Raw genomic sequence first — 23,968 nt, 5'->3', positions numbered from 1 at the left:
TGCTTGTGATCCCTGCCAAATTTATTGTACTCAAGTACATAAATTAGGGGACCACATAGGCACCACTCACATCTATTTGAGTCCAGATGTCTTAGGAGAGAAGTTTTCTTTTTGCAAAACCAACAGAATAACACCTAGATTAACTAGAACATTTGGGGAATGGTTCGTGTGGATAATTTTATTTTCTGGATGATTTCTAGTTAACCAGAACTCCATTGGTATTTCCCAACCCTGAGGCAGAAAACCTTTATGAAATGTATTGTTCTACTTGACACTCTTAGCAAGGAGAGCGGACATAATGGAAGATTTCAGAGGCAGGACCTGGTCATGTCATGGCAAGCATGTTGGACTTGGGGGCTTTGGTATTAGTCACAGCCTTGCCTCTGACTCGAGCCAGGACCAAATCCTCTGGTTCTCAGTTTCCTCTACAAAGAAGAAGGTTCAAAGCAAACTTTCAGATTTTGTGCACCCCAACCAAATCTGAAAACTCCCCGGTTCCCAGCAGCAGTATTCATGTTCTTTCATTCCATTTGCCTGTAGAGGTCAATGGAGTAGTATGGGACTTTGGGTTGCATTTACCCTCACAGTAAAAGCTGATCTTTTGATCTGTCTTTACTGAACGTCTAGTTGATATTCACATTGACTTAACTTCCCATGTCCTGGTTCTTTCTCCTCAAGGTGGAGTGAAGAGTGGAAAAAAAAAAAAATGAAGTTAATTGGACCATAACCCATAGATGGTCTACTGTGTGTAGACTCAAGACACAAGTCCTCACGCAACTTGGAAAGTTCCAGATGTGAGGCTACGGAAAGCATACCGGACTGGGATACGGAGCCCAGACTCTACTTCTGGTCCTGCCAAGGCAAGTCTTTCTCCCCGTTCTAATCTCGTCATCAGTTTGAGGACAGGGCTGTTCTAGGGTCTCTAATAGAATGTGACGTTACCTCCTTAGACCAGAGTTCCTAAACCTCAGCACCACTGGCAGTGAGGCTGGATACTTCCTGATGGGGACCATCCTGTGCCTCATAGGATGCTGAGCAACGTCCCTGGGCTCCAGCTCAGATGCCAGTGGCACCCCTCACCCAAGCTGTGAAATCAAAACTTCCTTCGGTCAACACTTCTCCAAAGAAGACATACAGGTGGCCAACAGGCACATGAAAAGATGCTCCACGTTGCTAATTACTAGAGAAAAGCAAATCAAAACTACAGTGAAGTACCACCTCACAGTGGTCAGAATGGCCATCATTAAAAAGTCTACAAATAATGCTGGAGAGGGTGTGGAGACAAGGGAACCCTCCTACACTGCTGGTGGGAATGTATAATAAATTGGTGCAGCCACTATGGAAAACAGTCTGGAGGGTCCTTAAAAAACTAAAAATAGAGCTACCATATGACCCAGCAATTCCACTCCTAGGCATACAACTGGACAAATCTATAATTTGAAAAGATACATGCATCCCAATGTTCATAGCAGCACTATTCACAATAGCCAAGACACGGAAAATACCTAAATGTCCATTGACAGATGAATGGATAAAGAAGATGTGGTACATATATACAATGGAATATTACTCAGCCATAAAAAAGAATGAAACAATGCCATTTGCAGCAACATTGAATGGACCTAGATATTATCATACTAAGTGAAGTAAGTCAGAAAAAGCAAGACAAATACCACATGCTATCACTTATATGTGGAATCTAAAATATGATACAAATGAACTTATCTAGGAAACAGAAACAGACACACAGACAGAGAGAACAGACTTGTGGTTACCAAGGGGGAGGTGGGGAAGGAATGGATTGGGAGTTTGGGATTAGCAGACGCAAACTATTTTATATAGGATAGGTAAACAGCAAGGTCCTACTGTATTGCACAGGGGACTATATTCAATATCCCATAATAAACCATAATGGAAAAGAGTACGAAAAAGAACGTATATGTGTATAACTGAATTATTTTGTTGTACAACATAAATTAACATAACATTGTAAATCAACTATACCTCAATAAAATCAATTTTTAAAAATAAAACATAAAAATTTTTTTTTAAACTGTCTTTGGTCATTGTCTTACGTCTTCAGGGAGGTAAACTGCTCCCTTTTGAGAACCTCTGACTTTAAGGATGCTTTCTTAACCTTTCCTGAGAAAAAGAATCCAGACTTGAGCACATCAAGTCATCAAATATTTGATGGTTTCTGTTGAGAAAATCAGCTGCAAAATAGTGCCCACCTGGGTTTCTCTGCTACCGTGGGATCCAACAGGCGTTCACTCTCTAAGTGCTAAGGTATGTGGAATTCAGCACATTAGCACAGGCAGCCCCAAATTACCATGCTTACTGATGCTAACTGAAGCTTTCAGGAGAGTAAAAGAAATTATAAGTACAAGACTAGAGACACGTCATCCTGCAACATTCTCTGCTTCATGTGCGAAGAATTGAGGTGGTGGCATGAAACAGAAAAGGAGATAGATCTTAATGTGTAGGATGGTTTCTCTTCTACTGAGGACAACAAAAGAAAAATGTTAAAAAAAAAAAAAAAGAAAGAAAAATGTTTATTTGCATTAAACGTTTTGAATTAGGGTAAGATAAACCTTCTAACATTCCCTTTGCTTTCTTAGCCATCGGCAACGTCTGATAAAACGTTGCTTACACATTTGTTTGCCTGGTTGGTTCATGAATTGGCATTCTCTCCCCCAAATAAAAGCTCCACGGATCCTGTATGCCTTTTCCACTCCTATATTCTCCTGTGTCTGCTATGTACTTAAGTACTCAATAAATATTGGGCGAATGAACGGGATGGAATAGGTAATGGAAAATTGTCGCTTAATTCTGAAGTTGGTGGGCAGGCACTTCTCTCGATGCCTTTGTTCATCTCCGATAAGGAGGCAGGTCTCCATCAGAAAAGGGGTGTGTCAAATTACTCATCTTAGAATCCTTCTTTTGTCTCCCTGCCTGGTGAGTTATTTCCATTCGTTTACTTAGCAAGTGTGCGTTAATACCTGCTCTGAGCCAGGCACTATTCCCAGATGAAGACACCATGGGCCCTGCCTCCAAGGAAGTCTCTTTGGGGCCGTCTATGGGGCCATTTCTTACCTCATTGGCCCACTCCACCCAATTCTTTATTTTAACAAGAAGAGGACTCTCAGAGTAGGGTGTGGCTTACGTGCGTGTGTCTGTGTGTGTGCGCACGCACGTGTGCCCGCATGCGCATAAGGTGGGGTTCTTTAGACCAAACACAAGCCTAGATATCTGGCCTTTCATTTACGATGGCGTCAAGGGGCTCTGTCTGAATTTCTGCTGGATTCTGCTGAATTCTACTCTGTTTCACACAACATACACATAGAAGACAAACTAGATTGCCACTGGGGCCAGAGACAGGGCTGGGTCCCGTGCCCAGATGCTGCACATACAAAACCGCCAATTCCCTATAGGAATCCGTTCACGCCTGCATTTATCCAGAAAACAATTCCCCTACTTCTGGATAGAAATCGCCTGGATGCTCAGTTGTAAAGGGTGTTGAGTTTGCCCCCCGGCAGAAGCTGAGGGAGGCTGAAAGCAGACGTCTGTCGCAGCTGGAGACAAATGTCCTAGATGTCACCAAGCCATTCCTTCTGCGTTTGCAGCCCAGAGATCAACAGGCTGTCCCCAAGCAGGAGGCTGGGGAATTAGGGTTAGCACAGCCAAGTTAGTGCAGGTAGTACAGCCAAACGCATTTGCTTCGAGTTCAAGAGTATGGAAGCGGGTGTTTCATCAGAACTGATGGGAGTTACTGGTGGTTCAGCACGAATCCCTAACTACGCTTTCCTGTATATCATTCTGTACTCATTAACCAACCAACCAACCAATAAAATACCAAAAAAGAAAATATATATATTGACATTATATGATTGTTCCTTTGAGACTAAAGGAAGTGAGAATCCTCTGACTTGGAATGCTAATTAACCAGCTGTAAAGTTTGACTGAAGACGCTGATCTGATAAACCTACAACGCAACTTGCCGCCACCAGTTCCGCTGGACTGGAGAGAGAGCTGAGCTTAACAAAACCCGAAATCACTTGAGCTTCCCTGGTGGCGCAGTGGTTGAGAGTCCGCCTGCCGATGCAGGGGACGTGGGTTCGTGCCCCGGTCCGTGGAAGATCCCACATGCCACGGAGCGGCTGGGCCCGTGAGCCATGGCCGCTGAGCCTGCGCGTCCGGAGCCTGTGCTCCGCAACGGGAGAGGCCACAACAGTGAGAGGCCCGCGTACCGCAAAAAAACCAACAAAAAACAAAAACAAAAAAACGGAGTAACTCAAGAACTAACAACACATGTACCTTTTAGATTAGCTCCATGCTTCCCCTGAGTGTGGGGGGGGGGGGGTGTGCCGGGTAGTACAAAGATGATATTTAACTGGTACATGGATAACCAGTCTTAATACTTTTATTTTAATGCATATCAGAAGATACACACAACTACCAAATTAAGGTTATTTCACAGATATTATTACTTAGGAAAAGAATAGCTTCTTGAAGACAAAGATGATTTAAATAAAAGCATTAAGTAAATAATGTACCCACATGTGGATACATATGGCAAAAAGCAGTAAGATGGTTCTCAAATGATGGAAATTTGGAAACAATGGATTAATTTATCGCTATTAGAGTTTGATTAGTTAGCAAAAAAGCTATGAAGATCCATCAGTTGGTGTATCTGTTCCTCCCATGTTTCCATTCCCACTTTTTCTCCCAATGCATTGTGTCTTCGTTGACTTCACGTGGCTTCAGGAGGTATAGACATAGAAGAATATTGTGTTGGTATGTAAAATAAGTCTACTTGTTCTTGCCAAGAGTACATGATTTATCTTCATGAGGAGGCACTGCTTTGAATTACAGATTTTTTTTCTCTGTTAATGAATAATATTAATTATCTAAGCAACATCAATTCTAAGGGGAAAACTTTGGGATTATTGCACTGTGGATAGTGCCCTCATGTGGCTTCAAACTTTAGCTACATTTAGGAATTTAAAAACACATTGCTAAGTTATGAACCATAAAATATGGCAGACAATGACAGAAGAGACACATGGGAAAAGAAAACAGCACAAGAAAATGTGATAATTTGCCATAACCCAATTCTTTCGTTGAGTGGAATGGGATACCAATATGGCGGCCAGGACGCCTGGTCAACTATTTAAGAATAATCGGACACCCAATTTATATAGGATAATTTTTGTGGTAGTTTTGGTTAAAATGTGAACAAATCACACAAGGCATTTCCATTTTCAGTTTTATTTTTATCAAAACAAAATAATTTAGCCATATAAAGGAGGAAATACATTTAAACAAACCACCAAGAAGCCAAGAGCTTCTTGGTTGTGAACGATCAATAGAGTAGTAAGTTCTGAAGAGTTGACTGCATATGTAAGGTATTGAGTCATCCTCTAGGGCTTCAACGGACTGAGGCTATCTTCCCTGGCTTCTTTTCTTCCAGTGGTGAAGTAATATACTCAATGTTCTATACTTCAGACTGAGTTATATGCATCCCCACATAAGTACAAAGCATGGCTGAAAAGGGTTGTACAAGCTACAAATCTGGCACTGGATTTTTTGGGTCCTGACACCTATGTTTAATGAGTATCTGAAAGAGAAGGGCAAAAACTTGTGCTTATATATTGAGAAATGTAGTGTTTCAAAAGCCAAAGGTCTCCCTCACAAGAAGTATGGGAATCACAACTGAAGTGAGAAGAAATACACAAGCCCTGTTTGCTGTGGTTGTAGAAATATGGTCACCATAGGGCCAGGCAGACCATTTTCTCCTCACCATATTGAATTATGTCTGGGGATCTGAGCAGTGGTACATCCCAATAATGATGAGTTTCCATAACTATAAAAATCTGCTGCACCAGGCAAATTTTGTGCAAAATGCAAATTTCTATGCTGGGGAAAAAGTGAATAACGTGATCCTTCTAAGTACTGAATGTAAATGCAAGGAAATACGTTTTGGCGTGAGGCTGCAAATCGTTCACCTGTCCTGCCAAGAACTGTGGCCACGATGCGTTCTTACAAGGCCACTCTTCCCATCTGAGCTTTAGGGGAGGGATTTTAGGAAAGGGAAGTTTAACTTGCCCTCAGGTACCCATCATGCTATTGACAGGGTTTTGATTCGAATCTAGAAGCACCAATCCCCTGTCTTGTTTTATCTCTTGACAAATGAAAAATAGGTTCTTCTGGATTGTGAAGTAAAGGATATTAGCTTCGTCCAGAATCTCAAAGGTCATATGCAACAGGAGACACGAGTTGTCTCCATCATGCTTTACAACAAGGAGGATTCAGGTTGTCCATCAAAAAGCACATGACGTTAAGAGCCACTTAACAGTATAGGTTGCCAAGGGGGAACATGAAAGCTCTTTTCTCTATGCATCTTCAACAGGTGAGATCTGGCCAGGTGTAGGTACAGCTGGAGAAAGAAACTTGGCAGTGTCTTGAGCATCATGGTTAGTGGCATTTGTATACCTTGCTCTGAGAGAAAAGGAAAGAATTCAAAGTGCCCTTTATTAGTCGGTGCCAGCATCCCAGGAGTTATTCTCTGTGGGAGAAGCTGAGACACCATGGGTTAAGGCCCTTACCTGAAGGTACAATGAAATTAGCAGTACTGGGGAGAAAGGGGGAATCCCTGATCTTTAAACTCTAGTTTGCCCTGTTCTAAAATAAATTTGTCTTCCCTGAACCATTACACAGCACACATTTGTAGAGTCACTGCAGCAATGATCAATCCATATTACTGAAGTTTTATTTTCAATAACCCAAACTCGGTTCTAGATCACTGATATTATCTTTAAAATGTATCCCTACAGTTGCATTCCACTTTAAGAAAAACCCTAGGAAAGTTAAGATTTATAAAATCAGAGATTGTTTGTTGCTTTATAAAAGAGTTTTTCATTAAAAAAAAAATTCACCCTGGGATGATTTTCAATAGCCAAGTCCCCTCGGGTCATTCAAAATACATTAAAAAAATTTTTTTTTAAACCCACTGAAATATAGCTTTTCACAAATTCATGTTGATATAAAGTAAGGTACGCTTGTAAAACATTGCCACCAACTAGCTAAATGACCAGCTGAGACAGGAAATGTTGGTAACCTGCTCACTCTTGTATGAGACACACGGGGAGTTGGAGATGGAATCAATGTTCCGCCATGTTTGATGGAGGTTGGGATGTGGCAGCCAGCATCCGTGGCTCGTAGAAGGATCAAGCTTCCACCTAACCTGACTATCCTGAGGTCGGTGCTACTGGGAGCAGTGACTTACTGACCTCAGTCCAGTGGTCCAGCCAACAGCTCAGCAGCCGTCCAGGAGAGAAGCATCTGGATGACCAGTACCTCCCAACACAAAGCAAACCGATCCAGCCACAGACATGTTGTCTCCCACTCACACAGCAGTGTTCTGTTTTTGCTTCTAATTTTTGCATTATGAGCCACCATTTAGAAATGGGTTGATTGCACCCCCAAATCTAGAGCTCTAGAGAAAAAAAAAAATTAGAAGGAGCTTCCCTGAGCTCACATTCTTCAAGAAAATAATTGGCTTTAGTTCCCCACAGCCCCCTCCCAAACTCCTTGAGTGCAGGACCCTTTCCCACGGGGACCACCTCCGAGCCACTCGCACAAGGGTCGGGGCCTGAGGTCACATTCGGCACATCTTGTCTTACTCTCTTCTTCCCAGTCGGAGAAGCAGGCGCTGAGAGGGCGTGAGTCTTCACCAAGATTCCCCAGCCAGCCCAGGACAAGGTCGCTTTCTCTCCCTCCAGGATTCAGGCCATTTTCCTAGACCTCTCTCTCATTATAGTGGCACGGACAATCCAATGGGTAGATAATTACATCACTTTTGTTTGGTTTAGAAAGTACACGAAGTAAACGCTTAGCATCCTTTTACCTCCCTTCTTATGTTTTCCTTGGCTGGGCTTGAAATCACTTGGCTATGTATGAGTGCATCTGAAATGACCACAGACATATGCTAAGTCACCCGGGGCAGCTGGTCCCACCTTGACGTTTCTAGAGTTACCCTAAAATTGGAAAATTCACTTGAAGATACGTGAAATCGGACCATCCTTCGTCACAGACAAGGACGTATTAAAGCATCTTCGTTCATGTGAGGTGTTCTGCATCGCTGCCCCACCTTTGAACTACAAGATGTCGTATGAACATCCTTACATCAAAGTGAAGCCAAGAGAGCTCGGCTATAAATTTCAAATCGTACAAAACCAAAAGCAAGTATAAAATTTTACTGGAATGCAGCAGTGTAAATGTCTTGAAGTTTTTCCTCTCCCATTTAAGGAGGAGGAGAAGAGTGCAGTAAACCGGAGGCTTTGCTCACCGCGTTGTCTGACGCAGATCACCTATTTTCTTCTGCACAGGGGCGCACGGGCCTGGAACACTGGCGAATTTTCTCTGTGCTGTTCTGACTTGCACAATACAGAGGCTGATTTAATTTGACAGCAAAGTAACACCAAGCCCCCAAAATAAAATTACTGAGATGTAAAACAGCGTCAAAACTCCAATTAGTTTTGTATCCTTGAAGCTTCTGGAGGAAATCTAAAAGGCTCCCATCACGATGAGCAGGCAGCAGTTTAAGCTACAGAGATTACTAAAATGTAACCCTCTAATTGAAGTTGCTCAGAGCACAATATGACAGAAAGAATCAGAGGAAAATAAGTGAATTTTTCCCCCTCAAAAATGACTCATTACAGAGACTGTTCTGTTAACTTTTAACACAACGTCCCTTTTGCAAGAGCTGGAAAAACCAAGGGTTTCAGAGGTCTCCACAGAAAAGGCACTGGGCACAAGAGCTGTACATGCTCGTGTCACTGAATCATACGTAAGCATTGACCATTTGTGCGACACTGAAAGATACTTAGTATTTCATCAGATCATGGGCATTTTGAAGTATATTTACAGCTTCCATTAAGGAGGCAAATTATTGGGACCAAACTTCAGTTTTTGAATGAACCTGGATTTTGTCTCCAGAATAAACAGAAGTATCTCGATGCCCAGTTCACACCCCATCTCTTTTGCAAGCTACCCCAGTTTTCCCAAGTATGCTCACTCCCTTTGAAGCCAACCCCCAGGTCACTAACAGAGGAAGCCTGTCACCTTGACTCTGGGGGGGTTCACATTTGTTCGGAAACAAGTCGATCGTGGCTCTCTGGGTCAATGTCATTTTCCCAGATGAGGCAGTGAAGGACCAATGCAGTGGATACAGCTGGGAGTCAAGCCACAGTCATTGTGTAGGTCAAGACTTCTTAGACCTTGCTTCACTGCCAGCTTTGCCCAGCCTGGTGCCTTGCGAGCAGGGCCTCTTGGGAAGGGTGAAGCTGCGTTTGGGTTTCAGAGTTGGTTGGGGAGATCTTAGAAAGACCCCCAAATGGCTTTCCTCTCTGTAGGGGCTTCATGAATAGAGTTCAGTCCTCCTGCCCGCTTGACGGCATTTACTGTGAAGCACCATCCGTCTTTGACCGTGGACGCATCTTCCTCTGGAAGTTTCAGATCTCTATCACCAACCGATCTTCATCATCGCTGCTGGTGTCGCTGAACTCCACGCGAGTTTGCTTTCTCATTCCTTCCAAACTCCTCTTCCTGAGGGTTTTCGAAGGGGCTGCAGGGATCTCCGTGGGCTGCCCTGGGCTAGACGGAACCACACCATCCTTTAGAGCGATGAATCCAGATCCTTGACATTTCCCACTGTCATTTCCTACAGGAGGGCAGGGGACCCGCACTTCCCCACACCCGTATCTCCCCCCCGAAGGGAAGAATGTCTTGTGTTTCCCTTCCTCTTGGTGTGAACTAGCTGAACCTGGTCCTGAAGCTGGTATTTCAAGATGAGTTTTTCCAGTGGACCCCAGTGGAACTGAACCTGAAAGTCGCCCAGATGAAGGTTTCCCTGGCCAGAGTGATGGGGACACACCCTCTGCTATCGCTTTTCTGTCGGGGGAGCTTTGCGTCAGAGTCTCCCTTGCACCCTGGCTGTGGTCTTGTGGTTCCACACTGTGGATTCCCAGGGTTGTGTGACCTGCTCTTTTCCCCAGAGAAGGACAAAAGGCAGCCGCAGAGGTAGCAAGGTCATGGCAGAGAGAGGTTCCTTTGGACTCAAAGGAAGAAGGTTCTTGAGCATCTGAGAAAATGCGTGGTGTGGGGTCTGTTGAGACTTGCTCCTGGGGGGGCGGCAGGTGAGTCTCAGGCGATCCCACGTGCAGACCTTTGCCACGGGCTGGAAGTCTGTCATTAGCCACTGCCACCAAGGAGTCGGATGGCAGAGATAATCCTGACCTCACAGCTGGATTCTGAGGACGACGACCCCCATGCTCACCGGCAGATGGAGAAATCTCCTGCAGCAGTGTGCAAAGGAAAATAAATGGAGGGACAAAAGGTTAATTGGTACAAAAAAACTTGTGGTCAGAAACGTGGTCCTCAATGGGAACAAGGTCTGGAGGTCTTAATGATTCTTTACAGAGCCTGAACTTCGATACAATGTTCTCATCGGTTTTCATTAATAACTCATTGATGCATTAATAACTCCAGTAAAGTTCCGTGTTGACACACAATAAGCTACTGAGACAGCTCTGTATTTGTATCTGGCCTTGTGAAAACCCAGCCACTCAATTATCCAACCGGTTCTGAGCATCCGATTTTAAATCATCACTGCTCCTGCAGCGGGTGTGCTACTTTATAGTACCGTGCATTTGAGTTTTTCCAGATTAGCGGTTTTTCAAGGTGCGGTCTGGACTATAGCATTTTCATGTTTCTCAGCCCAAAGCCCCCCACTCTGCCTGGCATTGATGCCGCATTGCAGTGACCTCCGCAGGGTGACAGGCATCTCTATTCAGGTATGAAATAATAAGGGACTTGGGATTTTTTAATCAACTGTGAGATCATCCCAAGTTCACAGCCCAAGTCGCCGGCTGATTGAGCGCAATGTTTGGAGGCATCTGCTTGCCTCACGGGGTTTCTGTGCCAGGAAACCTCTAGGTGGCCCAAGCGAGTTTTGCCACACTGGACACTAACAAGAAAAAAGAGGCATAAATCTAGAAAAGAGACAGGCAGAGACCGCTCAGAGCCACAGTTCCCACCTTCGAGGTTGATCTGTCTGTTTCCCTGACAGCTCTTGAACTTGGGTGAGGACAGGAGCTTCCCGAGCTGTGTCTGTTGCCCTCCTTCCTCTCCTCCTTCTCTCCGTCCCCAACACAAAGAGAGGATTCTGAGGCAGCACAAGGCGGCTCCCCTGACAGATTTAGACCTAAAAAGGGGGGAGGCACATGGATATACACCTGAAGTTATAAAGCCAGCCAACAGTCATTTCCTAGGAGTTGATCTGTGTCTACACGACCAGCTCTGAACTCATAGCCTCATCTCACACGGTGTATCTGGGAAATGGATTTACCGTGAAACGGTTCACGTGGTCAAGCAAAACGTCTCCACTTCTGATAAGGAAAGAAATGGCAAAACCAATTCCCAAGGCAGAAAACTCCCTCGATTACAGATATTTTAGAAGATATTTCATGTGAATCTTTTTTTCATCAAAGTCATCTTCCTGGCCACATGGGTTAATTTTGGATCGGTTTGAATTCTCTGGCCATTCAACTGAGGGTCGAGAGTAGAAATTTCCCTATCACGTAGGATGCCTTAGTCTCCATCAGGGCGCTGACAGCAGGAGGGAGGTTGGTTTTTGTGTTGCTGTGGTTCTGTGGTGGTGTTTGTGATGTGTGGGGGGAGAGGGGTGACGAAGATACGGCCTTGACAACATCCCCAAAACAGCATCTCCCTTTCAGGGGAAGAGCTGCCCTTCCCTCGTCCTTCATCGGTACTCTCTCCTCCATTTTGTCATATTGGCCTGGGATACAAGTCCGAAGGACCACAGAGTTTCAGCAAGTAGATCCCATCGTGAGAGGAGATCAGAAAAACATTCTAGAAGAGCTGTGTCACCAGAGAAAAGCATTCAACCCACTTTTACATCTGCTTTTAGCTTGATTAACGCTACACATGCACAGAGTTTTTAAAAGTCAAGTATTTCTGTGTACTAAGAGAAACAGCCACACCTGCCCACCCACTCACCTTTTCCCACTTTGGATTCCTTTTGTATCTATCTCCTTCTCTCCTAAGAACAAGCGTGTAGCACCCCTTCTGGATTCCCTGTTTCAGGTTTGGAGGATAGCCTATGACGTCATGAGGGGAGAGGAGGGTTTAGGACGAGCTCCCCCATCCACAATCTTCATCACCTGCACACCTGGGCACACCCCCTCCCCTCTCTCCTCTCTACAGTCATACGACTATGATGTCATAATTTTGTTTAGGATATCCAGTGTTTATGTCCAGGAACACGCTCTTCACCACCAAGCCAGGTAACGTGCTGTGATCACATTGCCTTTCTTGCCAGCACTGTTCTCCCTGGAGTTAATCATTATTTTGTCTTTTTCTTTTGCTTACTTTTTTGTATGGACTTATGCCTAAAATCATCCTCCCACCTCCTTCCCTGTGGTCTTTTATTTCATTTATTAGGTTCCATTTCATTTCCTTGGAAATCTGTCTCTCAAAACTTTCTGACCTGCTCCCAGTGGACCACTGCTCCCTTGGCCCGATGGGGGCTGAGCCCGTGTGCCACCCTCATCCTGGCAATTTTCTTCACCTCCTTGGTTCCTGGACACCCACGCTTCTTTTTCCTGGGTTTACTCTGTTTGCATTCTTTCTTAACGCAAAACTTCCAGCAGCTTCATGAGAAAGGGTGAAATAAAATTGTTTAGACTTTAATTGGCTACTTGTCTGGGTATAGCTGTCTGAATTAAAATTCATTTTCCTTCAGAATTGAAGATGTGGCTCCACTGAGCTCTAGTTGTTGAGAAGTCTGGAGCCAACATGATTTATGGTTCCCGATCCTTTGGAGGAAACCTTCTGGTTTCTCTCTCTCTGGAAACTCCTAAACTCTTTTTATGCCAGTGTTACCATGGTCCTGGGTCTGTTTCCATTCATTGTCTGGACACTCAGTGGGCCCTTTCAACCTGAACCACGTCTATCCATTTTAGAAAAATATGTTATTTCTTTGATATATTTTTTTCCTTATGTTTTGTCTTTTCTCTTTTTCTAGAACTGCTCTTCGTAGGTTATTGGACATCTTGATCTAATCCTCTATTTTTCTTATCTTTTCTCTCCTATTTTCTAATTCTTTGTCTTTTTCACTTGGGAGAATTCTTTCAACTTTCTATTTCAACTCAGAGGTGTCCGTGTCTGCTATCATGTTTTTAATTTCATTATTATTATTAATTATTACTATTCCTTCTTTATAGCATCCTGTTACTATTTCATGGCTCCAACATCTTCCCTTCTGTCTCAGGCAAGATTAATAATGATCTGTTGTCATTGTTATTGCTGAAGTTCGCCTCTTCCTATATTGTCTCTCTTCCAAGTTCCTTTGTTTCTGTATGTTTTTCTCTCTCTCTTTCCCACTAAAGGCTTCCCTGAGATACCCGGCAATCTTAACTACCTGCTCATGTTTAGGAAATACGCACTAAAAAACCGGTTAGAAACACTTTACAAACATAAAATGTCAATCGTGGACCTCCCTGCAGGGTTATCTGGTTGCCCTGTTGATGTGGGGAGACCTGAAGTCATCCCCGTTAGGTCTTCCGCACAGGCCGGTCGGCTTCTGCCCAAGGAGTTCTCTGATCTCCTGCCTGGAAAGTGTAAGGCAGGTGCCAGCATCCTGCAGTCAGAATTGGGATTGAGAGCAGAGGCCTAGATGTGCGGTGCCAGCCTTTGTTTAAACCCTCTGTTTTCAGTACAGCCCCCTTGCTCCCCAGCGTTTTGTAGAGTCTCCAGAGAGTAAGCCCAGAGTCTTATATGGGGGCGAGAGCGAGGGACGTGACCAGGCTCTGAGAAGCAGGGGCGGGGTGCAGATCTGGGGGGGCGGGCGGGGGGGTTGAATGCTGCTGATTCTTTCGACCAACGCTCCTGTTTTCAGCCCCACCTGGTACCATGGATTTCTGAATGTCTAGGGCTTGACCACTGTTAAACAAGGATTAAGTTCACTTGGGTCCGCTAATCAGTGACCACCTAGCCTCTGCATTCCAGCCCCTACAACTGTGGCGCCATTTCTTCTCCGGTCATCTTGTCCCCTTGGGCCTGGGCATTCCAAACACATTCCTTCACTAATGTCTGGGAGGGAAGTGTAGGAAGTGTATGTGCTCTGTCCTCTACCTTGAACCCAGAAGAACAGACCTACTCCTTATACCCCCAGGGGTAGGTCACTAAGATGATCGAGCACACCAAGCTTGAGTAAATCAACTTTAAAACTCCATCAACGTTGCGACAATTTGGGAAAGGAAGCAATGACTTTTCCTTTAATACAAACAATCTTCACTTGCGCACCACATTACTGAGATCACCTGAAGAGGCAGCACCGGGGTCTTTGGTATCTCATTCATCCGCTCAACAGACATGTCCTGGGCTCCTTCAAGGAACCAGGTACCATGTTCAACCCTGAGGAACTGGAGGACAAGACCAAGGTGCCCTGGCCCTCAGGAGCCTCTGTTCCGACGGGGAAGAGAAACAGAGACAAGTAAGATAATTGAGGTTGTGACGGGGGTCACGGAGGAAATAAACGGGGGGAACCCCAGAGAGGAACGATACACAGGAGGCTATGACAAAGATGCAATAAACAGGAGAGGGTAGAGTAATAACAAAAGTGATGATAAACAGGGAATATTATAGAGAGTAACAGTCCCTGAAGGGCAGATTACAGAGAGTAACTGGCTTGCCTAGTTGAGGAAGGCATCTCTGAGAAGGTGACACCTGAAATGAGACCTTCAGGATAAGAATGGCCCTCAAAGGCCATTCCAGACAAAGGAGGAACAGAGGCAGGGGCCCTGCGGTGGGATGGAGCTGGGAGGATTAAGGAATCAGTGGAAGGCGGTGGTGGAAAGATGGTGGTGAGCACGGGGCAAAATGAAGCTGAGGGAGCCACCAAGGGCTCAGATCTTGTAGGGTGCAGGCAGCCCTGGGAAGGGGTTTAGATTTTATTCTTCATTCATTGTGAAGAAACCAGTGTTTCCAGCAAGAGGTCTACATCTTCTGAAGAGGCACTTGGCTACTATATGGAGGCTGAAGAAGGAGAGAGGGGAATAGGATGGGAAAACCAGTTACAAGGTTCCCAAAGTAGTCTAGGGGGCCAGGTGAGATGACTTGGCTAGGGCAGTGGAAATAGAAATGGAGAAAACGGATGGATTTGAGATCCATCTGCATTCTCACCTATGAAAAATCACCCAAAGACCACAATGATGAAAAACGTTTCTAGAGCTCCAGAGTTTACCAAGCCCAAGCGCCTCGCTCTAAGTGGATTAAGCTGTGCTCCCACAGTGACAAAACCACCAGGCAATTCATTCAATTCAAAGAAGAAGTAAAACCAATTAGTGCAGAGAAAATAATCAGATTGGCCAAGCATCTTCTCAGCAGGTCATTTGGGTTTTTAAGCTTAACGAAAAGGTCATGCACGCCTTTGACCAATAACTTCTGACTCATCCGAGGAAGCAAGGGAAGGAAATACGTTGATTTAATTTGCCTGTGACCTAACAGTCTACAGAGAAAAGTGCGTTATCTTTAATCACTGTGAAAAATGCCCAAATAATGTCACAGAAGTGTGTTAAGCGAATTGTGACCCTTGAAGAAGGAAAGCATCCTTGCTATTAGATGAATGGCCCTTTTCAAAGGGCCGGCAGGGCTCCAGTCAGGGGTTAAAGCACAGAACGGCATCCTCTTTACGTCTCGGCATCACTCTGTAAATCACTCTGTACATCTTCAGAAATTATGGATTCCACCGTCCTATCGCAACCTTTGCAAATTCCACCGCTCTTACGCGATTACCAGAATCTAACTATAGGACCCATCTCTCATCACAGCTCTGTGTGCTGTTCTGCCCGCCCCCCACCCCGATTAAAGGCTGCGTTTTTAATAATTTCCCTCAGAAATCATTGCCAAACCACGTGGAGGGAGGAAGAGACTGCCTAGTATTGTAGCAAATTTAAATTTAGCCATCTTGAAAAGGCGACAGGAAACTGTAAAATAATTAGAAGGAAAACGGAGTGAAGAAACAACACGATGAAACGTACAGCTTAACCGGTGACATCTTTAATGTCAAGCCTCCTGCAGGCTGTCTCACTGCGAGGCCTTGTTAAAATGCTAACAGACATATTACTCAAATATCATTATCTGAAAATGTAAGTAATTTGATGCCTTTTCATCAGTTGCCCCAATATACCCCAAACCTCCATGAATTTGGAGTCCAAAGACGCTGAATTATAAGGAAGGGGTAAAAATGAGTCTATCACATTGGTCTCATTAAGTAAGCTATAAGCATCAACACAATCCCAGGGGTAATCTCCCAGACTACTAATTTATCTGAGATGAAATTGTTTACAAGCATCCCTGTCATCGAAGGATGCAAAATGTGCTAGCAATTAAAATTTGCAATTACTTAAGGAAAGCGGGGCGGAACTCTAAGAGGAATCACTATGTGGGCAGTTATTTGCTCATATTCCAAATACTAGTTGAGCCCCTTTGAGTCCATATTTTTTGAGCCCATTTATGAGCCCATATGATGGAGCCTAAATATTTATCGAGCACTGACCACAGTCAATGCTCTGTGCCAGGAACTGTGCTGAACACAGGCAATGTATTCAGTGACGGAGGCAGATACCCTCATGGAAATGACAGTCTAATGGGGGGAGAAATTCAGCCAGCAAATAATTACACCAAAAACAAAAAAATCACTTACAAATAACCAATGCTGGAGAGGGTGTGGAGAAAAGGGAACCCTCCTACACTGTTAGTGGGAATGTAAATTGGTGCAGCCACTATGGAGAACAATACGGAGGTTCCTCAGAAAACTAAAAATAGAGCTACCACGTGACCCAGCAATCCCACTCCTGGACATATATCCAGACAAAACTCTAATTCAGAAAGATACGTGCACCCCTATGTTCATAGCAGCACTATTCACAATAGCCAAGGCATGGAAACAACCTAAATGTCCATCAACAGATGAATGGATAAAGAAGATGTGGCACACGTGCACAATGGAATACTACTCAGCCATAAAAAGGAATGAAATAATGCCTTTTGCAGCAACACGGATGGACCTAGAGGTTATCATGCTAAGTGAAGTAAGTCAGACAAAGACAAACATCATATATCACTTATATGTGGAATCTAAAATATGACAAATGAACTTGTCTACAAAACAGAAACAGACTCACAGACATAAAGGACAGGCTTGTGGTTGCCAAAGGGAAGGGAGGGTTGGAGGAGGGATGGACTGGGAGTTTGGGGTTAGCAGATGCAAACTATTATATATAGGATGGATAAACAACAAGGTCCTACTGTATCACATGGGGAACTATATTCAATATCCTGTAATAAACCATAATGGAAAAGAATATGAAAAAATTAAAAGTCCAATCGGAAAAAAAAATCACCAAGCATATGTAGCAAATGCTAGGAAGGAAAAAGCAGAGGGTGCAATGAGATGGTACAATGGGGCCCTGACCCCACCTGTATCCATGGAAATGAGTAAAACCATGCATACTGTAAAACCGTTCCCACATGCCACCTGTTTGGGGCTGGTTTTCTCTCTACCGAGTCTGAATCATTCATTTGAGTAATTATTCAACCAATATTTTTTAAGGCTCTATGGCACACCAGATATCAGACTAAAATTTTTTACAAGTAAATTCATTTGTTTCTGGAATCGTATTACAATTTTTGTTTATAAGGCCTCTGAAGAAGAAAAAAATACGGCTGAAAATGATGGAGGGAAGAAGCCTTATTCTTCTCAGGCAGGGGCTGGGGACATTCATTCCAATCAGAAAACAATCAGAAGTGGGTGGACTGTAGGACGTGGGGAGCGGCCACCCACTTGAGTCCCACAGGCAGAGAACGACTTGAGAGACAGCCAGGAAAATATATTGATCGAGTACAGCATCGGGTATTTCTGTGCTACCCTAATGCAGTCTTCGGAAGGTTCGCCTCTAAGTAATCACAAATGAATCTTTTATTTCAGAAACCACTTTCCTTTGTGGTTCTCATCTCTTTTCTATTCCTTTGATGAAAGGCAATGAAGACAAGAACTGTCCCCGCATAGAAATTCTTCACCTAATAGACTATGTTTAGTGCAAAGCGGTGTTTAAAATCTTGCTTTAAGGGGCTTCCCTGGTGGCGCAGCGGTTGAGAGTCCGCCGGTTCCGGGAAGATCCCACGTGCCGCGGAGCGGCTGGGCCCGTGAGCCATGGCCGCTGAGCCTGCGTGTCCGGAGCCTGTGCTCTGCAACGGGAGGGGCCACAACAGCGAGAGGCCCGCGTACCGCAAAAAAAAAAATCTTGCTTTAAGTTAAAAGTTGTATCCTGTCCAGACAACAAGAGAGTGACTTTAAAATACAGAGTGAAAATAGGATGATGAAATCACGTCAGGAAAAGAGATGATCGAAGAAATGCCATTTGAAACGTTAAATGCCAAGACAGAACACAGCAGCCCATCTAGTCTATGTATCGTTATTTTAAAAGTTTCCTGTGGCTAAATGAAAATTGTCTATGAGGGTCGCTTCCTGGGGACCTCATTGATACACTCACAAAAGCTTCTCATCTTGCCTCGAGATTTACACGTTGGAAGGAAGGAGAAATTACCCTGTTTCAGCAATTCCGGAGCTCTGTGACTTAACTAATAGCTTTAGGGAAAGAATTAATACTTCTCTATTAATTCTAATGAGAAAAGATGTAGGAAAGTCATTTGCTCCTGTCAGAGAAGGAGAGAGAAGGCAAAGGGGGAGAAAAGCCCTGGAGAGACCCCCTCCCCAGCCTTGCTGATTCTTCCTGATGCTCGGGAACATTCTGAGGAGAACTCTTGCGAGAACAGAAGGGGAGAAGGGTGCTTGCCCGAGGCCCTAAATCACAAAAAAAAACCACTGCAGAAAACCCAAGGGAACAAAGGCAATGTCTCCCTTTCTTCCAGGGACTTATTCAAGCCTCTTCATCCAGTATTTAGAAATTGTACCTTCTACGTGTGTGTAATTAGGTAAAGCTTTTACTTGAGAAACCACCTGGAATCACGGCCGTGTCTACACTTCTGTTCCGGAGATGAAAGGAAAGTGTTTTGATCACTTTCTCCGCTCAGATATTTTCTCGCAATTCGGCGAATGGGGCTGGTTTGAAATATTTCCGTGACTTTAAAGCTTGGTTGTGTACAGAATTCAACAACATTCCTTCAGAAAGCGAGACAGAGGCCTACAGGATAGAGAGAAATAATGAAAGTGGCTCAGGAACACGCTTGGAAAAGTTGATCTCAACATCTACCGAAGAAAATGGGATTTGTGGGTCTGTTTGAGCCAGTGGTTTTCAGCCGGAGGTGATGTCCGGGGACTTTCCTGGACATGCGGTACACAGGATGGACCCACGGCCCACCCTGGATGGACCCAGCTGCGAAGGTCAACAGGGCCACGGCTGGGAAACCCTGGTTGAAACCAAGAATCACAAACTCAAAAGCTACAGGGCCAGACCAATAACAGAAACAAGGGCTTCTGCCTGGGGTGAGGGCTGTGGATGGAGAGGGAGGACAGGCCCAGCCTCCAAGGGCAAGGCTGCCCCTCAGCTCCCACCCACCAAGACCACCGAGGACCAAGCATCCAGTTTGCCAGAACTATCCATTTTCCAAGAGAAACCAGAAATCTGAGTCCCATGATTCCCTTTAAACACTGATAACGAGTTAATTTTCAAACAACAGCGCCGTGCTAACCAACGTATGCGTGGCCTGAGGGCTGCCAAGAGAGGCCAGCGTGAGACCCTTTGTCCGTGAAGAGGTTCAAGGGCGCCCACGATGAAGGGAAGGCTTTAGTCTCCACGCAGGCTCTGCTCCTTTGCAGAAGCAGAGTTTCTTTTCAAAAATACTGTTAAAAAGATATTTATGGGAGAGTAACCCTGTTTTTGAAAAGTAATTTAGTAGTATCTCATAAAATGAAATTTATAATTATAAAACACACATTGACCTAGCAACTGCTCTTTGCAAAATGGAGCAAGAATATTTACTGCAGCAATAGCTGTGGTAGGAAAACCAACAGAACCAACAGGAACATCCATCAGTACAGGAAGAGTTGAATAAATAAATATGGTACAGCTATACTGTGGGGTTTTGTGCCATTATTAAAATGATCTATCTGTCAATCTGTAATATATGCCTAGAGTTATATACAAGATATATTAAGAAGAAAAGAGCTGTCGATGACTATGTATGGTATGATCTATCTGTGTAAACAACAAAATAAAGTGTCCATCATGTACGTGATGGCACATCAGCCCAACTCTGGCAACCTCGGGGGGCCATGAGGCTGGGGATTGTCAAGCTTTCCTTGCATATGTCAATGTTGCTTTTCTGTTGCAACAAGTATGGGATTGCTTTATTCGTTTGAAAGAAAAATCAGAGGCAAATAATGGCACTGGCTCTAAAACTCAGACTGAACGTCATGAAGAAAAGCCCCAGAGTGTGCAAGGGAAGTCATTTCAATCAGGACACACATCTGACAGAGGGAGATGGACCCTCACACCCTCATACCAAGAGTTCAGTTTCTCAGGATGAGAAAAGTTTGAGAGACTCAAAAGGAAAAGAAAAATATATTTTCCCATCTCTAACCAAATCTGAAGTATTTCTGTTCTAGCCTCATTTTTTTGTGTGAGATGTTGCCTCTTCCGAGTAATCATTTTCCAATCTCTTTTTTCCAGAAACCACTTTTCTCTATGATTTAAATTTCTCTTCTCTTTCTCTGATGAAAGGCAATCAGTTTGAGAACACTTCACTTACCATTTTCTCTAAAAAAATATATTTAGTGGGAAAGTATGCTTAAAATCTTTCAATAAGTTGAAACTTGAATCATCCTCAGACAATAAGAGAATGCCTTAAAATAAAGAGAGGACAAATTGTGGGGAAGAGAGAAAATGAAATGACGAACAAAGAAAAGAAAGGAAGAAAAACCCAGCTAATATTATTTGAATTATTTAGTGCCAAAATTGAATCAAGAGAACCTACTCTGAGGGATCATTACTTTCAAACTTTCTTAACTCTAAATGAAAATTGTAGCAGAAAAAAAGTTCAGGCTTTGGAATATAATTGATGTGTTTAGGCAAGTGCCTCATCATTTCTTAAGATTTACACCCTGAGAAGGAGGTGTTATCCCTGGTTTCAGCAATTCTGTAAGCAATATTACTTAACTAATGGCTTTAGGAAAAGAATATCTCCCCATTAAATCTGACAGGAAAAATAATGGTACGGAGCCATTAGCTCTAGTCAGAGGCGGAGAGGGAACTGGTGGGTGACGGAACCCTGGAGTTCAGGCTGCCATTTTGTTTCTCTCAGGAAAACGTCTGGAGGCGATGTGTGACAAAGACAGCAGGGCACAAGTGACATGAAGTAAACCTCCCCAGCCCCACCTCTCCCAGTTCACTCAACTAACAAAAGTTGAAAGGATGGAAAAACAAAAAACAAAACACGATTCACAGCTACTTAATTTCAGAGAATTGCATCATCATCCTCCCATGATACTGAGCTATTCCACCTTTTCAACAGGATTAGGTAAACCTTTTATCTCAGGAAGTACCTGTCAGAGAAGTTCTCTTTACCTTTCTATTTTTTCAATGAAAGACAGCTGCTTTGATAACGTCTGCCTCAGAGGAATTTTTCCTAAACTATGTTAACAAAAAAAAAAAATCCAGTTAAAATATTTCAGTCCCTTAAAAGCTTAGGTACGGACAGAAAATTCAAAAGAAGAGATTCCGGTGAGAAAGAAAGTAAATGAGGCCAGGAGAAAGCACAGAAGAGGCTCCTTCACCCTGGAATTAAATATGGGTTTACTGTTTATGATTTAAGAAGCTCAATTTTGCCTCGCTGAGGTAGTACACACGTAGGTGAAGAGAAGAAAATTAGGACATAATTATATAAGGATTTGTATTGTGGTAAATGCCACAAAGGAGATGGGTTATGAGTCATACCACAAGGACACCTAATCTGGCTTGAGAGGAAATGACCAGCCTGAGGAATCATGAAAATGTCACCTCAAAAAACCATCCAAGGATTGGACTGATCTGCAGACTGCCTTGGGTACTACAGTCATTTTAACAATATTGCTTCTTCCGATCCAAGAACACGGTGTATCTTTCCATCTGTTTGTGTTGTCTTCAATTTCTTTCTTCAGTGTCTTATAGTGTTCGGAGTACAGGTCTTTTTGCTTCCTTAGGTAGGTTTATTCCTAGGTATTTTATTCTTTCTGATGAGATGGTAAATGGGGTTGTTTCCTTTCTGATCTTCTGTTGTTAGTGTCTAGAAATGCAGCAGGTTTCTGTGAATTTCTTTTGTATCCTGCAACTTTACCAAATCCACTGATGAGCTCTAGTAGTTTTCTGGTAGCATCTTCAGGATTCTCTATGTATAGTATCATGTCATCTGCAAACAGTGACAGTTTTACTTCTTTTCCAATTTGGATTCCTTTTATTTTTTTTCACCTCTGATTGCTGTGGCTAGGACTTCCAAAACTATGTTGAATAATAGTGGCGAGAGTGGACATCCTCGTCTTGTTCCTGATCTTAGAGGAAATGCTTTCAGCTTTTCGCCATTGAGTATGATGTTAGCTGTGCGTTTGTCATGTGTGACCTTTATTTTGTTGAGGTGGGTTCCCTCTACGCCCACTTTCTGGAGAGGAATAGTATGAAGCCTCAACTGGGTTCTTCAGAGAGAACATAGTTGAAGGACCCACCAGAGGGACAGAAAAACACATTTATCGAAATCTCACTACATGCCAGAGTATTTCTTTCTCCTAATGCAGTTTTCTAAGCAATCATATGTTTTATTTCAGAAACTACTCTTAGTGGTGCTTACTTCCCTTCTTTGATGAAAGGCAATCAGTTTAAGATTTCCCTCTCAGAGATTTTTTTCCCCCCCCGAAAGATGTTGAGTGGAAAGCGATGTTTAAAAGCAATCCTGAAGTTAAAAGTTTGTTCCCAGACCATAAGCATGTACCTAAAATTTAGAGAGCCACTCTGGGTATGAGGTGAAAGGGAAAAAATACAATTACTGAAAATACCATTTGGGATCTATAAGGCCCAGATCGAAATCAAGAGTATCTACCCTTTGAATTATGGATTTCAATGCTTCTCATTACTAAATGAGTCTGTAAAAGATGGTCCATTTCTCGAAATATGATTGAGATATTTGAGAGAGCTCATTTGTCCTCAAGATTTGCATCCTTAAAAAGAAGCAACTGATCCATTTCAATGGTAATAGCTGGGAAGAAAGAGCTTCCCTTTTCTCCTTCACTAATCCTGATAAGGGGGGAAAACTGACTAATTTCCAACTAGAAACAAAGACGAGAAAGAAAATATTGGCGTTGGCCTCCTCCATTTTGGTTACCCACTCACCTTAGGAAAGCAAACATTCTAAGTTCAGTCTCTGTGAAAAGATAAATGCTCGGGGAGAATCTAGCTCTTCCCTCAAACCTAAACTGCAGTAAAAGTTAATTAGACAAGAAAACCAGGAAACAGAATGAGAGAACACTTTTCTGGTTTTGTAACGTGTTTAGGTACGCCATCTCACATGGTACTTGGGCATTTCTTTTCTTCCTTCAGAGCACCTGCCACTATAGTTCTACCTTTTCTGAGGAGAGGCAAGTGTTTGGAAAGCTGAAAACTTTCTCCCGCTATTTCTCCTAAACAACATTAGCGAAGGAGTCAAGGTGAAATATTTCAATAATGTGAAATCCTGTGCGCGCACAGAATTTGACAGCGTTTCTTAAATACTGTTGAGGAGCAAAGGGGACTGAGAGAAAGGGAAAAGAATAAAGGCAGCTCAAAAGACTCTTTGAAAACTTTTCAGACCAAAATTTACTCAAGAATGTATGCTTTCAGCCTGATTTTCTAAGTGGGGTTTT

At 43.5% G+C, this 23,968-nt stretch overlaps 1 protein-coding gene across 5 annotated transcripts in view; it reads right to left on the bottom strand.

The window, feature by feature from the left end:
• The window catches only part of ZNF831 (zinc finger protein 831), a 148,716-nt gene that overhangs the window by 28,808 nt on the left and 95,940 nt on the right, over nt 1-23,968 (bottom strand). For 2 of the 5 annotated variants that reach the window (XM_022597742.3, XM_089897124.1), the window contains 2 exons: nt 11,097-11,263; nt 6,748-10,355 (listed from right to left, as the gene is read on the bottom strand). The exons of 1 other annotated variant lie outside the window; for it this stretch is intronic. In XM_022597742.3, coding sequence (XP_022453450.3) covers nt 9,513-10,355; nt 11,097-11,263 — 1,010 coding nt within the window. In that variant the 3' untranslated portion in view covers nt 6,748-9,512. Of the gene's footprint in view, nt 1-6,747; nt 10,356-11,096; nt 11,264-18,199; nt 19,287-23,968 lie in introns of those variants that run through there. 2 more of the 5 variants (XM_089897127.1, XM_089897128.1) reach the window with 2 other exon arrangements.

Source organism: Delphinapterus leucas, chromosome 15 (genome assembly GCF_059928025.1).
Source record: "Delphinapterus leucas isolate spDelLeu-1000000601 "Yukka" chromosome 15, BTC_Dleu_Yukka2, whole genome shotgun sequence".
Taxonomy (NCBI): Eukaryota; Metazoa; Chordata; class Mammalia; order Artiodactyla; family Monodontidae; genus Delphinapterus; species Delphinapterus leucas.
Note: the sequence above shows the minus strand (reverse complement) of the source record. Positions and strands in the feature narration are given on the sequence as shown.